This window comes from Equus caballus, chromosome 11 (genome assembly GCF_041296265.1).
Source record: "Equus caballus isolate H_3958 breed thoroughbred chromosome 11, TB-T2T, whole genome shotgun sequence".
NCBI classification, from domain to species: domain Eukaryota; kingdom Metazoa; phylum Chordata; class Mammalia; order Perissodactyla; family Equidae; genus Equus; species Equus caballus.
This window is the reverse complement of record NC_091694.1, coordinates 52,359,452-52,375,150: the sequence shown is the minus strand read 5'-3', so window position 1 is coordinate 52,375,150 and position 15,699 is coordinate 52,359,452. Positions and strand designations below refer to the sequence as shown.

Here is a 15,699-nt window from a genome sequence, read left to right as displayed (position 1 = left end):
TAATACCCTCAAGGTCCATCCATGTTGTCACAAATGGCACAATTTTGTCTTTGTTTTATGGCTGAGTAGTATTTCATTGTATATATTTACCACATCTTCTTTACCCACTCATCCATTGATGATGATGGGTTGCTTCTATGTCTTGGCTCTTGTGAATAATGCTGCAATGAACATAGGGGTGCATAAATCTTTTTGAACTGTTGATTTCATATTCTTTGCATAAATACCCAATAGTGGAATAGCTGGATCATACGATATTTCTATTTTTGGTTTTTTGAGAAATCTCCATACTGTTTTCCATAGTGGCTGCACCAGTTTGCATTCCCACCAGCAGTGATTGAGAATTCCGTTTTCTCCACATCCTCTCCAACACTTGTTATTTATTCTCTTGTTAATTATAGCTGTTCTGACAGGTGTGAGGTATCTCATTGTAGTTTTGATTTGTATTTCCCTAATAATTAGTGATGTTGAACATCTTTTCACATACCTGTTGGCCATCTGTAAATCTTCTTTAGGAAAATGTCTCTTCATATCCTCTACTCCTTTTTTGATTTCATGGTTTGTTTTTTTTGTTGTCGAGTTGTTTGAGTTCTTTATGTATTTTGGCAATTAACCCCTTGTTGGATACATGATTTGCAAAATTTTTTCCCAGTTGGTGAGTTGTCTTTTTGTTTTGTTCCTGGTTTCCTTTGCCTTGCAGAAGTTTTTTAGTTTGATGTAGTCCCATTTGTTTATTTTTTCTTGTTTCTCTTGCCTGAGTAGACATGGTATTCGAAAAGATGCTGCTAAGACTGATGTCAAAGAGTGTAGTGCCTGTTTTTCTTCTAGGAGTTTTATGGTTTATTCAAGTCTTTAATCCATTTTGAGTTAATTTTGTATATGGTGAAAGATAATTGTCTACTTTAATTCTTTTGTGTGTGGCTGTCCAGTTTTCTCCAACACCATTTATTGAAGAGACTTTCCTTTCTGTATTGTATGTTCTTGGCTCCTTTGTTGAAGATTAGCTGTCCATAGATGTGTGGTTTTATTTCTGGGCTTTCAATTGTGTTCCATTAATCTGTGTGTCTATTTTTGTGCCAGTACCATATTACTATAGCTTTGTAGTATATTTTGAAGTCAGGGATTGTAATGCCTCCAGCTTTGTTCTTTTTTCTCAGGATTGCTTTGGCTATTTGGGGTCTTTTGTTCTTCCATACAAATTTTAGGATTCTTTGTTCTATTTCCGTGAAGAATGTCATTGGGATTCTGATTGGGATTGCATTGTATCTGTAGATTACTTTAGGTAATGTGGACATTTTAACTATGTTTATTCTTCCAATCCATGAGCATGGAATATCTTTCCATTTGTTATGTTTTCTTCGGTTTCTTTCAATAATGTCTTATAGTTTTCAGTATATACATCTTTCACTTTTTTGGTTAAATTTATTCCTAGATATTTTATTCTTTTTGTTGTGATTGTAAATGGGATTGTGTTATGGACTTCTCTTTCTGCTAGTTTGTTATTAATGTATAGGAACTCATTCCTTTTTTTTTCTGGGGAAGAGTCTCCCTGAGCTAAGATCTGTTGCCAGTCCTCCTCTGTTTTTGTATGTGACCTGCTGTCACAGCATGGCCACTGATAGACCAGTGGTGAAGGCCATGCCCAGGAACTGAACTCGGGCTGCTGAAGCAGAGTGCACTGAAGTTAACCACTAGGCCATGAGGGCTGGCCCCAATGCAACTGATTTTTGGAGGTTGATTTTGTACCCTGAAACTTTGCTGTAGTGGTTAATTATTTCTAAGCGTTTTCTGTGGATTCTTTAGGATTTTCTATGTATAGAATCATGTCATCCACAAGTAGTGAGAGTTTGACTTCTTCCTTTCCAATTTGGATACCTTTTATTTCTTTTTCTTGCCTAATTTCTCTGGCCCAAACCACCAGTACTGTGTTGAATAGGAGTGGCAAGAGTGGGCACCCTTTCTTGTTCCTATTGTCAGAGGGATGGCTTTCAGTTTTTCACCCTTAAGTATGATGTTGGCTGTGGGTTTGTCATATATGACCTTTATTATTTTCAGGTACTTTCCTTCTATGCCCATTTTATTTAGGGTTTTTTTTTTTTTATCATAAATGGATGTTGGATCTTGTCAAATGCTTTCTCTGCCTCTGTTGAGATGATCATGTGATTTTTATTCCTCATTTTGTTAATGTGGTGTATCACGTTGATTGATTTGTGGATGTTGAACTCTCCCTGTGTCCCTGGTATAAATCCCACTTGATCATAATGTACCATCTTTTTAATGTATTTCTGTATTAGATTTGCTAATATTTTGTTAAGGATTTTTGCATCTATGTTCATTAGAGATATTGGCCTGTAATTTTCCTTCTTTGTCTGGTTTTGGTATCAGGGTAATGTTGGCCTCATAGAATGAGTAAGGAAGTGTTCCATCTTCTTCAGTTTTTTGGAGTAGTTTGAGAAGGATAGGTACTAAATCTTCTTTGAATGTTTGGTAGAATTCTCCAGAGAAGCCATCTGGTCCTGGACTTTTGTTTTTTGGGAGGTTTTTGATTGCTGTTTCCATCTCTTTACTTGTGTTTGGTCTATTCAGATTCTCTATTTCTTTCTGATTTAGTTTTGGGAGGTTATATGAGTCTAAGAATCTATCTGTTTTTTCTAGGTTATCCAATTTGTTGGCATATAGTTTTTCATAGTATTCTCTTGTAATCCTTTGTATGTCTGTGGTATCTGTTGTAATTTCTCCTCTTTCATTTTTAATTTTATTTGCATCCTCTCTCTTCCTTTTTTAGTGAATCTGGCTAAAGATTTTTATCAGTTTTGTTTATCTTCTCAAAGAACCAGCTCTGGGTTTCATTGGTCCTTTTTATTGTTTTTATAGTCCCTATTTTATTTATTTCTGCTCTAGTTTTTATTATTTCCCTCCTGCTGACTTTGGGCTTTGTTTGCTCTTCTTTTCCTAGTTCTGTTAGATGTAGTTTAAGGTTATTTACTGGAGATTTTTCTTGTTTGCTAAGGTAGACCTGTATTGCTGTAAATTTCCCTCTTAGCACCGCTTTTGCTGCATCCCATAAGAGTTGGTATGTTGTGTTTTCATTTTCACTTGTCTCCAGGTATTTTTTTATTTCTCCTTTGATTTCTTTATTGATCCAAAGGTTGTTCAGTAGCATGCTGTTTAATCTCTGCGTATTTGTGCCTTTCCCAGTGTTTTCCTTGTAGTTGATTTCTAGTTTCATAGCATTGTGATCAGAAAAGATGCTTGATATGATTTCAGTTTTCTTAAATTTATTGAGGACTGCCTTGTTTCCCAACGTATGGTCTATCTTTGAGAATGTTCCATGTACACTTGAGAAGAATGTGTATTCTGCTGTGTTTGGATGGAATGGTCTATATGTATTAAGTCCTTCTGGTCTAGTATTTCATTTAAGGCCGGTGTTTCCTTGCTGACTTTCTGTCTGGATGATCTATCCATTGATGTAGGTGGCATGTTGAGATCCCCACCTATTATTGTGTTACTGTCAGTTTCTCCCTTTAGGTCTGTTAGTAGTTGCTTTGTATACTTTGGTGCACCTGTGTTGGGTGTATATCTATTTGTAAGTGTTATTTCCTCTTGGTGGAATGTCCCTTTTATCATTATATATTCCCCTCTTTGTCTCTCATTGTTTTCTTAATCTCGAAGTTGGCTTTGTCTGATGTAAGTATGGCAACACCTGCTTTCTTTTGCTTGCCATTTTCTTGGAGTATCATCTTCCATCCCTTCACTCTAAGCCTGTGTTTGTCTTTAGAGCTGAGATGAGTCTCCTGGAGGCAGCATATTGTTGGATCTTGTTTTTTAATCCATCCAGCCACTCTGTCTTTTGATTAGAAAATTCAATCCATTTACTTTTAGAGTGATTATTGATATATGAGGGTCTAATACTGACATTTTATCTCTTGTTTTCCACTTGTTCTATATTTCCATTGTTTCTTTTCCCTTTTCTTTCTGACTACCATTTCAGTTTAGTGTTTTTCTCAGTTTTCTCCTTATTTGTGATTTGTGGCTCTGCTCCAATTTTTGGTTTAGTGGTTACCATGAGGTTTGTATAAAAGATCTCACAGATGACATAATCCATTTTCTCATACCCTCTTATCTCCATTAACCTAAGCAAGTTCCATCCCTTTCCTCTTCCCCTTCTGAGTTATTGTTGTCACAGATTATTCTTTTTTGTATTCTGAGTTTGTGACCAAGTTGGAGTGGTTATAGTTATTTTTGATTCTTTCTTTCCCTTTATCCTTTATTTCATAATTAAGTGTTTGCTAACATTTTCTGATATAGAGCTGCAGTTTTCTGATTTTGTCTATCTGTCTCCTTGCTCAAAACTTTGTAAACCTTTGCCTTTTTGTATCAGGTAGAAGGCTCTCTTCATCATTTGTTGTAAGGCAGGTTATTTCTGTTTTCTTTTAATGTTAGCATGGTATATTTTTCTCCATTTATTTACTTTTATTCTATGTGTGTCTTTATATTTAAAGTGGGGTTCTTGTAGACAACATATAGTTGGCTCTTTTTTGATCCACTCTGACAGTCTCTGTCTTTTAATTGGTATAGTTTTACTTTTTTGTTTCAATCTGGATGCCTTTTGTTTCTTTTTCTTGCCTTATTGCACTTGCTACAACCTCCAGTACAGTGTTGAATAGAAATACTGAGAGCAGACATCCTTGCCTTGTTTCTAATCTTAGGGGGGAAGCATTCATTTGGAAGCCAGATATTGTGAATTTTTCTTTGTTCAATACTGGATATTTTTGTATTTCTAGAAATATTCTTGAGGTCTTTTTCTGGGATGCAGTTAAGTTATTTCAGTCTTGTTTTGTGAGGTAGACCAGAACAGTGTTATTTTAGAGCAGGGATCAGTAAACCATGATCTATGCGCCACATCTGGCCTACTGCCTGTTATTGTATGGTCTGCAAGCTAAAAATTGTTTTTCTGTTTCCACGTGGTTCAGAAATAGTCATAAGTGGAATATTTTGTGACTGTAAAAATTATATGAAATTCAGAGTTTAGTGTCCATAAATTAAGTTTTATGGGAACACAGCCATGCTTGTTCATTTTATGTATTATCTATGGATGCTTTCCTGCTACCATGACAGAGTTGAGTTGTTGCTCTGGAGACCATATGAACCACAAAGCCTAAAATATTTACTATCTGGCCCTTTATAGAATACGTTTGCTGACTCCCGGCTAGAGGTAATTTACCCCATTACTGAGCCAAAACCATTCTGAGTACTCGATCTGATGCCCTATGAATTGTGAGCTGACTTGGTCAGTGGGAATAGGAACTGTGTCCAGCCCTGTTTGAGCTCAGAGGATATTCCCTTAACCCTTTCAGGTGGTTCCTTCCCCAGCCTTCGTTAGTTTCCTCACACACACGGCCTGATCAACGCTCACATGAAGCCTCAAGGTGGACCCTGTGAAAATCTCTGGAGTTTTCTCTCTGTGCAGCTCTCTCCTCTCTGGTTCTGTGCCCTACATACTCTAGCCACCTTGACCTCTGGATTCTTCTTAACTCAGGGAGACTGCCGGCCCCACCTGGTGTCCCCCTTCCCCACACTACAGCCTGGGAACTCTCAAGACAATAATCTGGGGCAATCAGAGCTCATGTAGTTTGTTTCCTATCTCTCAGGGATCACTGTCCTTCAATTCCTGACGTCTGTGTCTTGAAATTGTTGTTTTACTTTTTTCCTGTGGTTTTGTGTTTTTTTCCCTGAGTTGTTTCAGGCCAGAAGTAAATCTGGTCCCTGTCAGTCCATCTTGGCCAGAAGCAGAAGTCTAATTCTATTTTGAACTCCCTTGTCACAGTGAAATTACCCAGTAAATGAGATACTGCCTCCCTTATATCTTCAGTTCAACATACTTTACCCATTATCATATTTGAAGCAGAGTGAAAAAATTAAGAGCAATACGGCTTTACACAAAGCACAACCATTCATTTGCGGTGCTTTATTCTTCAGGATTCATGGTTCCTGAAAAGCATGTCTTGCTAGCTAATACTAATGACTTTTCTAGTGTTGTTGCTTTTTGCTGGGAAAGGCTGTTTTCAAGTAAAAAAATAACCCTGTCACTGAGAAGGTGCTGCGTTCGGAGATTGCTGTAGGTTGGGTGTGAGAGGATGCCACCTGCAAGTTTTTGTCATTGAGTCTCCAAAACAGACAGCATCCTTATTGAGATGCCCACCCTCTGAAGGCCTGCTGGCCTGCGGGGTTTGTGGAGATGAAGGAGCAGAGGAGAGGAGCAGCACGTATTGCAGATCACTTTGTTTTTCTACTCTTACCTTTGTCTTTTGAAATGCTGTGTCCCTCTTTGCTTTTTTAGCAAGCTGTTTTTCAAGGATAAACACAAAACCGGAAGTAATCTTTACATAAGACCCTTATCAGCCTTTTCTCTGCCTCAAGAATCTTGGTGATGTGCTGAGGTTGCTGTGGCATGGCTTCATTGCCAGGTCCTGCACTAGATAAAATAAAGAACCATGAAGGGCATTTCTAACTTCCTTTCGTCCATGGGATCTGTTAGCCTTTCTGTACTTTCGTTGACCTTTAGAAAAGCTTTGGAAATCACCCTAAAATAACAGTTTATTGGTAGAACTTAGACTTGAGGCAATGAATGCCTTCCTTTCCTAACCTAGAAGCTAGGCCTCATTACAACCAGTTAGCCAATCTTGGCTTCTGTGCTACGTAAGCTGTAATTTCAGGCACAATTGGACATTAGGCAGAAGATGAGTAGGGTGATGACAATAACTGGGTCTTCTCAAAAATCCACGAGAGAGAGAAAAGGAAGGTAGCTTTTTGAGTCCTTTGTCTGAGTCAATGACAGACCCTGGAGAAGGTATGAAGTACCATTCTACCTTTACTCAGGAGGTCTCTTTGATGGGGTTTCTTAATTATCTCTGTGTTTGCTGTTATTCTGTAGATGTTCTTTCTAGATTCTAGTAGAAAGTTGTACATTAGTTTTAGATTTCTGTTCTTAGGTCTCTAAATATTTTCATGTGAAATAGTCGTGGTGGAGGTGGCTAGCTGGACTCCATTTTATACTGGCACATCTTAGTAGGTGATCTTTGAACACTTGCAATCATAACTTCACACACTTCTTTTTTTTTTTAAAGATGGACACCTGAGCTAACATCTGTTGCCAATCTTTTTTTCCCTTCTTCTCCCCAAAGCCTCCCAATACATAGTTGTATATTCTGGCTGTGAGTGCCTCTGGTTGTGCTGTGTGGGACGCTACCTCAGCATGGCTTGATGAGCAGTGCCATGTCCATGCCCAGGATCTGAACCAGCGAAACCCTGGGCTGCCAAAGTGGAGCGGGCGAACTTAGCCACTCAGCCGCGGGCCGGCCCCAACACACAACTTTCTTTGAAGATGCCCTTTCTTGTAGCTGTCACCTAGACCATGATTCTTTTACTAAAATCTTAAAACAAAAACAAAAATAAAAACATGTATTCTTAAAACTTGCTCTAAGAGTCTTCCCAACTTAGTGATTAGCTTTATCCAGCTTGACCTAATCCTTTCCTCATTCGTTCCTTACTTCCTTTTATTCAGGGAGAACTCCTTCTGTATGTTAAATATGAGAATTTCCATTGCTTCTCTCTGGGCACTGGACAGCACAACATCAACTACTTTTCTACTACCTAAATTCAGAGGAGGCTATCTCCTACTGCCCTTCCGTATGTCTAGGAGAGATGGTATTTCTTTCTTCTGCAAACCTGGAGGACCCTCTGTGGTCATTCTTTGATTTAAACACCACTCATTAAGTACTTGCTCTATGCAACCAGTTGGGCTCAGAACTAGGCAAAGACATAGGAAAAGAAGACATGGCCCCAGCCCTTGGTGCTCTCGTCATGTGCTCAATCAGGGGCCTGAGGTTGCAACTCTCAGGAATATCCCTTTGTTTTATTTGCTTGTTAAAATGTTGATAATCTTTTGCTGTGGAAAATTTCAAGCATATAGAAGTAGAGAGAGTAAGATAATGATTCCATTTTACCCATCACTTGCTCCAGCAGTTATCAACTCATAGCCAATCTTGTTTCATCTGTATGTCTACCCACCTGCCCATCCCCTGGATTAATTTTGAAGCAAATCCAAGATATTATATAATTTCATTGGTCAATATTCCAGAATATATCTCTAAAGTATGTTTGTAAAAGATAAGGACTGTTTTAAAAAATATATAATCACAATGCCCTTATCCCCCTTAACAAATTAACAGTATTTCCTTAGTATAATCAAATCTCCAGTCAGTGTTCAGATTTCCCAGATGGTCCTATGATGTTTCTCTTAGGTTGTTCAATTCAGGATCTGAATATAGTCTGTACGTTGCAACTAATTGATATGTCCCTGAAGTTTCTTTAATAGATAGGTACCTTTGCCAACTCTCTTTTTGTCTTGGCAGTTTCTTGGTTGAAGAAACAGGGTCATTTGTCCTCTAGTTTCCCACTATCTAGATCTTGCTATTTGTATCCCATAGATTGTTGAACATATTTCTCTATCCCACATATTTTCTGTAAATTGTTAGTTAGATTTAGTGGCTTGATCAGAATCAAGTTTGTTATTTTTGGCAAGAATACTTTATGATGACTGTCGTTTTATTTTTAATCTACAGCCACTAGATAGTCCTCCCACAATTACATGATACTTAGTTAGAAGATGGTTTTTCTGAATGTCTAAAGATAGGAAGTATCCAAACACCTAATTATTCCAAAGGGATTTTCAGAGAACGATTGTATTAGTTTTCTATTGCTGTTGTGATAAATTAGTACAAACTTTGTCACTTAAGCTACAAATTTATTGTCTTATAATTCTGTCGGTCAGAAGTGCAATATGGGTCTCACTGGGCTAAGATCAAGGCATTGGCAGGGCTGGGTTCCATTTTGGAAGCTCCTGGGAAGAATTCATTCCCTTGCGTTTTCCAGCTTCTAGAGGCTACCCACTGGCTCATGGTTCCCTTCTTCAGTCTTCAAAGCCAGCAAGTTGCATCTCTCTGACCCTTGACCCTTCTTCATATCTCCCTCTGATTACAGCTGGGAAAGGTTCTCTGTTTTAAGGACTCTTATGATTACATTGGGCCCACCTGGACAATCCAGAATAATCTCCCATCTCAAATACCTTAATCTCAATCACATCTGCAAAGTTCCTTTTGTCATGTTAGGTCACATATTCACAGGTTCCAGGAATTGGGATGTGGACATCTTTAGGGGGCCATTATTCTGCGTAGCACAATGGTCATCCATTTTTTAAAATTAACACCATTATAAAATTGAAGGATGATTAGTAGAGTGTGGGTATGTTGCAAATGATCTATTGTGAGACAATAACTTGGGTTATGTGATAGGGTAGGGCAGATTATAGTAATGAGCTATCATCATGACATCATGGTAGTTTTATATGTTCTGCATGACTGTCTGCCTTGTTCTTGATTGTTTATATTTTTTTGCAAGTAACATCATTTTATTTTGCTTGTTGTATCTAAGGTGATCATACCACCTCCCCTTAGAAATGCTGCTCTAGGACTTGGAGATGCTCAGGTCAATATTAATATTACATACACAGCATCTCATCTGGACCTCCTCTGTCTTTGGATTATGGAATGCAAATTTATCATAGCACTTAACCATAGTGAGGAGGTGCTAAATTCTTGTAGAAATGATTTGAGTGGAGCAGAATTTTTAGCCCTCTTTCTGTTTTGTATTAGAGAACCTTTAGGTAGTTATGTCAGACAGTGAGTCAAGGTTGAGAGAAAAGAGTGCAATGTAGGTATTTTTCATTCATAGTCTATGTCTCTACTAGATAAAGCAGCTTTATAACTTTAATGATTCTTTTCATAACTGAAAACTGTAGAAGCATCTCCTCTCCTCTTTTTTTTTTTTAAAGATTTTATTTTTCTCCTTTTTCTCCCCAAAGCCCCCCGGTACATAGTTGTATATTCTTCGTTGTGGGTCCTTCTAGTTGTGGCATGTGGGACGCTGCCTCAGCGTGGTTTGATGAGCAGTGCCATGTCCGCGCCCAGGATTCAAACCAACGAAACACTGGGCCGCCTGCAGCAGAGCACGCGAACTTAACCACTCGGCCACGGGGCCAGCCCCGTCTCCTCTCCTCTTTTTAAATTGTCTTACCTTTTAATTTGTGTTGACGCTTGACCCTCAGTCCTATATACGGATTCTTCTTGGGATGCGTTTGGAACTTTACTATAACATCAGTCATCCTAGAGCAGCACGAGGTTGATGATAGATTTATCTTGGAGGCCATCCAAGAGGTTGTTACTAAAGACCAAAAGGACCTCATTATAAAGTGATTTTGCTATAAAATGGTCCCTTGGAACGATCCCTGGAGACAGCAGGTCATTTGTATGGTTAAAAAAGTATGTAGTGTCAAAAAATGTCACTAAAGGGTCCTTACCTCACACCATTAGTTTAAATAAATTCCAGATGAATTAACGAGTTAAGTGTAATGGCTTAATTCCATCAAAAGACTAGGCAAAAAATATAAGTAAATGTTCATGTGATCTTGGGTAAGAAGACCTTTGTGATTTCTGCTTTTGTCGATATTCCTTTACGTGAAACAGTTGTTTTAAGAACTGTCAACAAGCGAAGCTGAAGCAGCGTGTTGCCTTCATTTGGCGTATTGCTTGCGCAGAAAGAGTCATTAGACTCAGCCTCCGAATGTGCTTCCCCGGGCACCTGAAAGCAAAGGGAAAAGGTTCTTACAAAGAGATCACTGAGACTGCCTAGTTAAAAAAAAAAAAAAAAATCAATTTTAAAGGAAGAATCTTGAGTTACTTGAGTTCTTTTCTCTTTAAATTTTCAAAATTTAGAAAAGTAATACATTTTCAGTTTTTAAAACAAAAATGCTATTTTACTACACATTGTTCTGTATCCCGCTTTTTAACTTAATAACATCTCATGAACTTTTGTCAATTTTAAAATAGACATGTGCAATATCACTTTTAATGGCTACATAGTGTTTTACTGTGTCGATACGCTCTAAGTCTTTAAACAGATCCTTTTGTTTGGGCGTTTAGGTGGTTTCCTATTTTTCACTATTATTAATGCATCAGTCTGGGTCTAATCAGGAGAAAAATTTGAACAGGGAAAGTTTAACATACAGAATTACTAACTATAACAGGAAATTAGAGTAATGAGGGATCCACTGGCAAGAGAGAGAGAGAACAGAAATAGCAGGTGAGGTGTAGTCAGCAGCCCTCCGCTGAGATAGAGGCCCGAGGAAGCGCCCCGCGGCTGGGGTTGAGGCACAGATGTTACTGAAGAGGACGCAGCTGGGGTCACTCGATTTCAGAGAAGTCGCCCTGGTGCCCAGCTGAGCCACGCCGGTGGAATGTGCTAGAAAGCTGCCCTCTAGGGTCCTAGGGAATACTGTTGATGGGAAAGTGTCTAACTGGAGGCCCTCTGTTATAAAACTGCCCAAGGAGGGCTGTGTCGGGAGAGGTTGCCGGCCTGTGGGTGCTGCTGGTACTGGACACTGAAGGAGCTGGATGCTGAAGAAGCTGTAGGCGCTGCAGGAGCCTGGCGACAGAGCAGGCTGGAGGCAGGAAGCAAACCCTTTTCTCCTGTAACGTCTCTGCAGTCTCCTCTGCTGACAAAGCTGGCAAAGAAAAAATATTTAAAGGCTCCAGATCCATTTTCACAGATCAGTCAAAAAGGGTGAATTTGGAGCTAAGAGGCAATAAATTGATGACCAGCACAGGAAGCAGTGTTTCAAAGAATATCCTTATGTATACCCCACTGTGTACTATCTGAATGTTTTCTTACATACATTCCTAGACATAGAATTGATAGATAAAAAGGTAGGCACAGTTTGCTCTCTAGAAAGGTGTATTAACTCTCTCCCATTACACAGTAGTTAGGAGCTTCTTGTTCTTCACACTTCAGTTAACCCTGGGTGTTAGCATTCTTTATATTCCTTACAAATCTGATAAGTCAAAAAAAAATTCATTATTGTTTTTTATCGGTATTTAAAAAAAATTAGTAGTGATGTCAGAGCTTTTATTTGTTTATTTTCTCTTGTTCTTTTGTGAGTTTCCTGTCTAGATCCTTTGCCCATTTAAAAAAATTGGAATATTAAGTCTTTCTGTTGATTGTACATGCTCTTTATGTGTTAGTATTAGAAAATTTAAACATTTCTATAGTCAAAGTTTATATTACTTCATTTTTATTATTTAAAAATGTAAGTCATCTGGAAATTATTTTAGGTCAAGGCATGAGGTAGGTATTTAATTAAAAAAATTTTTTTTCCAATAATGTTAACTGTTTTTCTCTTTTCCTGACTGATTTAAAATGTTACTTTTATCATATATTGAATTGTGTTACATACCTGGGTATATTTCTGGACTTTAAATCGTTTCCCTTTGGCTTTTAGTTAGGTAATTGTTTTTCTTTTTCTTTCAGAACAGGACGCGGGCCTTGATGCCCTTTCCTCCATCATAAGTCGCCAGAAACAGATGGGGCAGGAAATTGGGAATGAGCTGGATGAACAAAATGGTAAGCACATGCCTGAGACTGACCAAATTTGCCATTTAGTATAAAAACTAAAAGCTTAAATATTGGTTAAATGACTTTAATATTACAAAACATGTAAAGTGGTTTAACATCAATGGATTATTATAGTTTAATGCAATTGAGGGTGGTTTGTGGCAGATTTAGATTATAGTTACCAAATACTGTGTCAAGAAATTTGATAAAACATTTCCAGTTCTCTGTAGCTGCTTTTAAAAATACTTTGTCTTGTGATCCATTTATCCCACGAGCTTTCCTTTATGTGGTCATGCAATGAAATGGCACAGTGTAGTCTACACTGATGAGGCTCACCGAGGCTGTGGAGACTCTGGGTCATCTACACACCCAGTAGAGTTGGCGCCTCTCTCATCCTCTTCCAGGCTGCAGGGCAAAAAGCAGTGCTCCAAGACATTTATTCAGGGCTTGATGTGACGAATCTGGCTGGAGAAACATTAATTTGCAAACCATGAGCAGATGGCTTGGGAGAGCCAGACCTTTAAGCTGGGAGCCTACCCGAAAGGCTCTTGTGCGTGAGGTGTGTGTTGTGAGGATGTGGGAGCCTGAGAGGGGGTTGCAGCAGTAGGAATGGAGAAGAGAGGTCGGATGCAGGGGACTGATGGCCCTTTTACTGTGATGGACACGGGGGAATTGGAGGGTCACTGGTTTGTGAGTGGAGAAAATTATCTCTGTAGAAAATCCGCCTATCGTATGTATAGTTGTTCTTTATCCCAAGGAAGTTTAGCTTGTTCAGTGGGTCAGACTAGAAAGGATGCTAGCTACCATGCTGGTGAAGCTCGCCCATCCTATGAGGTGCTTAGATAAGCACCCGTAGAGTAACTCTGGGTAGATGGTTAAGAATTGATGCATACTTTGGTGAAGTGACTTGCTGACTTTGCAGGTCAAATCACCCTGCATTTTTGCCCACATAAGCAATCACGCCAGTATGTCCTTATCTTGTCTTTCCTCTAGTTCAATGGTTATCACACTTTGCTGCATTTTAGAATCACCTGGGGAGCTTTTAAACCTCCCAAAGCCCAGGCCATACCTGAGTTGGTGTTCTGTTGTTGCTGTAACAAATTACCGCAACTTACCTTACAGTTCTGGAGTCTGACATGGGTCTTACTGGGCTAAAACCAGGTGTCGACAGGGCTGCATTTCTTTCTGGACACTCTGGGGGAGAGTTAATTTCCTTATCATTTCCAGTTTCTAGAGGCTGCCTGCATTCCTTGGCTTGTGGCCCACTCCTCCATCTTCAAAGCCGGCAACAGTAGATTGAATTCTTCTCACATTGCCTCACCCTGACCTCTAACTTCTGCCTCCCTCTTCCACTTTTAAGGACCTTTGTGGTTGCAGTGGGCCCACCCAGATAATCCAGAATAATCTCCCTATTTAGGGTGAGCTGATCTAGCAACCTTAATTCCATCTGCAACCATAATGCCCCTTGGCCTTGTAACCTAACATATTCATAGATTCCAACATGTAGACTTCTTTAAGGGGCCACTAATCTGCCTACCGCAGTACTTTATACCAATTAAATCATAATCTATATGGTGAAGCCTAAGCATCAGTATTTCTTAAAGCTCCCTAGATGATTTCAGTGTGCTGCCAAGCTTGAGAACCAGTGTCCTTGTTGAATAGGCTGAGAGAACATGTTTGCCACTCTGTTTTTATATTACCTCTCCTGTGCTCACATTACAGATAGAAATCCCACACGAGCACAGAAGAACAGTTGCATAGTTACATATACACCTCTGCCATCCCAGCTGCAGTCAGGGACTCTTTCTTCTCATATCACACTCTACCCCCATCCTTTTCACCTCTTCCTCCCTGCCTCCCCAGTCCTCATCGCCATTCCAGACCCGGATGCATACATGTGTATGGAGACAAACATGGGGTATTTTTCCATTCGTTGCCAAAATAAGCTGGGTTTTCTCTGTGGTGGCCTCCCAGAGAGATTGCAGTTATGCTGGTGGTTTTCTAATATGCACATTTGCTCCTCAGAAATAGGGCAGAGTCAGCCATTTTCTTTTATAGGAACTGAGAGCCTCTCTGAGGATAAAAAATTATATCCCTGCTAGGATTATAATCAGCCTTTATTCCTTTTGTCAAAATCAAAAAGGCCATTCTGTCTATAGGTGTGGAGAGCATGGTTGCACCCCTATCTGGGTTTCTATTGTGACCCGAGTGTATAATGGGAGTCTGGGACACTGGAGAAGGATACCACTTTTGCTGTAAATATCTCTGTTTGATTTACTGACCCACTGAATTATTCTTTTGGTTTTCTTTAAATGAGAGAAACAATTGTCCAGGATAATGGCCAGCCAGACCAGCTTTTAGAATCAAGTATCAAATCCTTACTAACAAAATACACTGTACTTAGAACATAACCACAAAGCTGAAGGGTTGAATTATCATCAATTTAGGAATTCAGTTTCCAATCTTCTCATATAGAGTTAAAAAGGGCCTGGCCAACACCAGTAATGAACCTTGTTCATATGCCAGTGACCGAGCCTAATGAGGAAAAGGATTAGCAGTTAACTGAAGATGCCAGTGATGGAGGACCTCGGTGTATGCTGGATGTGGGGGTTGGTAGCTGGTGAAGGTGGGGGATGGTTGGGGAGAAGGATAGAGAGCCAAACCAAGGAGATCACCTCATGGAACCACAGAGTTAGTGCCCTTCAGTTCAAGGTGAACCGTGTTGGTTCACCTTGATCACGATGAACTGGCTAGGCACAAAGGGCTCATGTGAGACTGCTCAGATGCTGTTCCAGAATGAAGACTTGTAGTACTGGTTTACTGAAAAATTCCTTAAAGTTCATGCTCAAGAGGGCAGTGCCTTTTGAAAAGAACATTAATACAAGAAACTGAACGGAATTGACTTGGCTAAAGTAGACAGTCTGAGACATAATTTTGGCCTTGGCCAAACCTTGAAGGCAGCACCAAGAAGAGCCATAGAGGTGCAGTTCTGATGGATGAAATAGTGCCAAGAATAGGCTGTTTTGCAGATCTCTGCTAGTGCATGCCAGTCCTTGCCATTCTTTTTTCTTTCTTTTTTTTTTTTTAGTGAGGAAGATTGTCACTGAGCTAACATCTCTGGCAATCTTCCTCTATTTGGTATGTGGGACTCTACCACAGAACGACTTGATGAGCAGTGTGTAGGTCCGTGCC

General features: G+C 39.4%; 1 protein-coding gene across 4 annotated transcripts in view; it reads left to right on the top strand.

The window, feature by feature from the left end:
• STX8 (syntaxin 8) overlaps window positions 1-15,699 on the top strand; it is a 242,768-nt gene that overhangs the window by 53,513 nt on the left and 173,556 nt on the right. For all 4 annotated transcript variants that reach the window (XM_001503237.5, XM_070226534.1, XM_023653498.2 and 1 more), the window contains exon 6: window positions 12,424-12,516. In XM_001503237.5, the coding sequence (XP_001503287.3) occupies window positions 12,424-12,516 (93 nt within the window). The remainder of the gene's footprint in view (window positions 1-12,423; window positions 12,517-15,699) is intronic.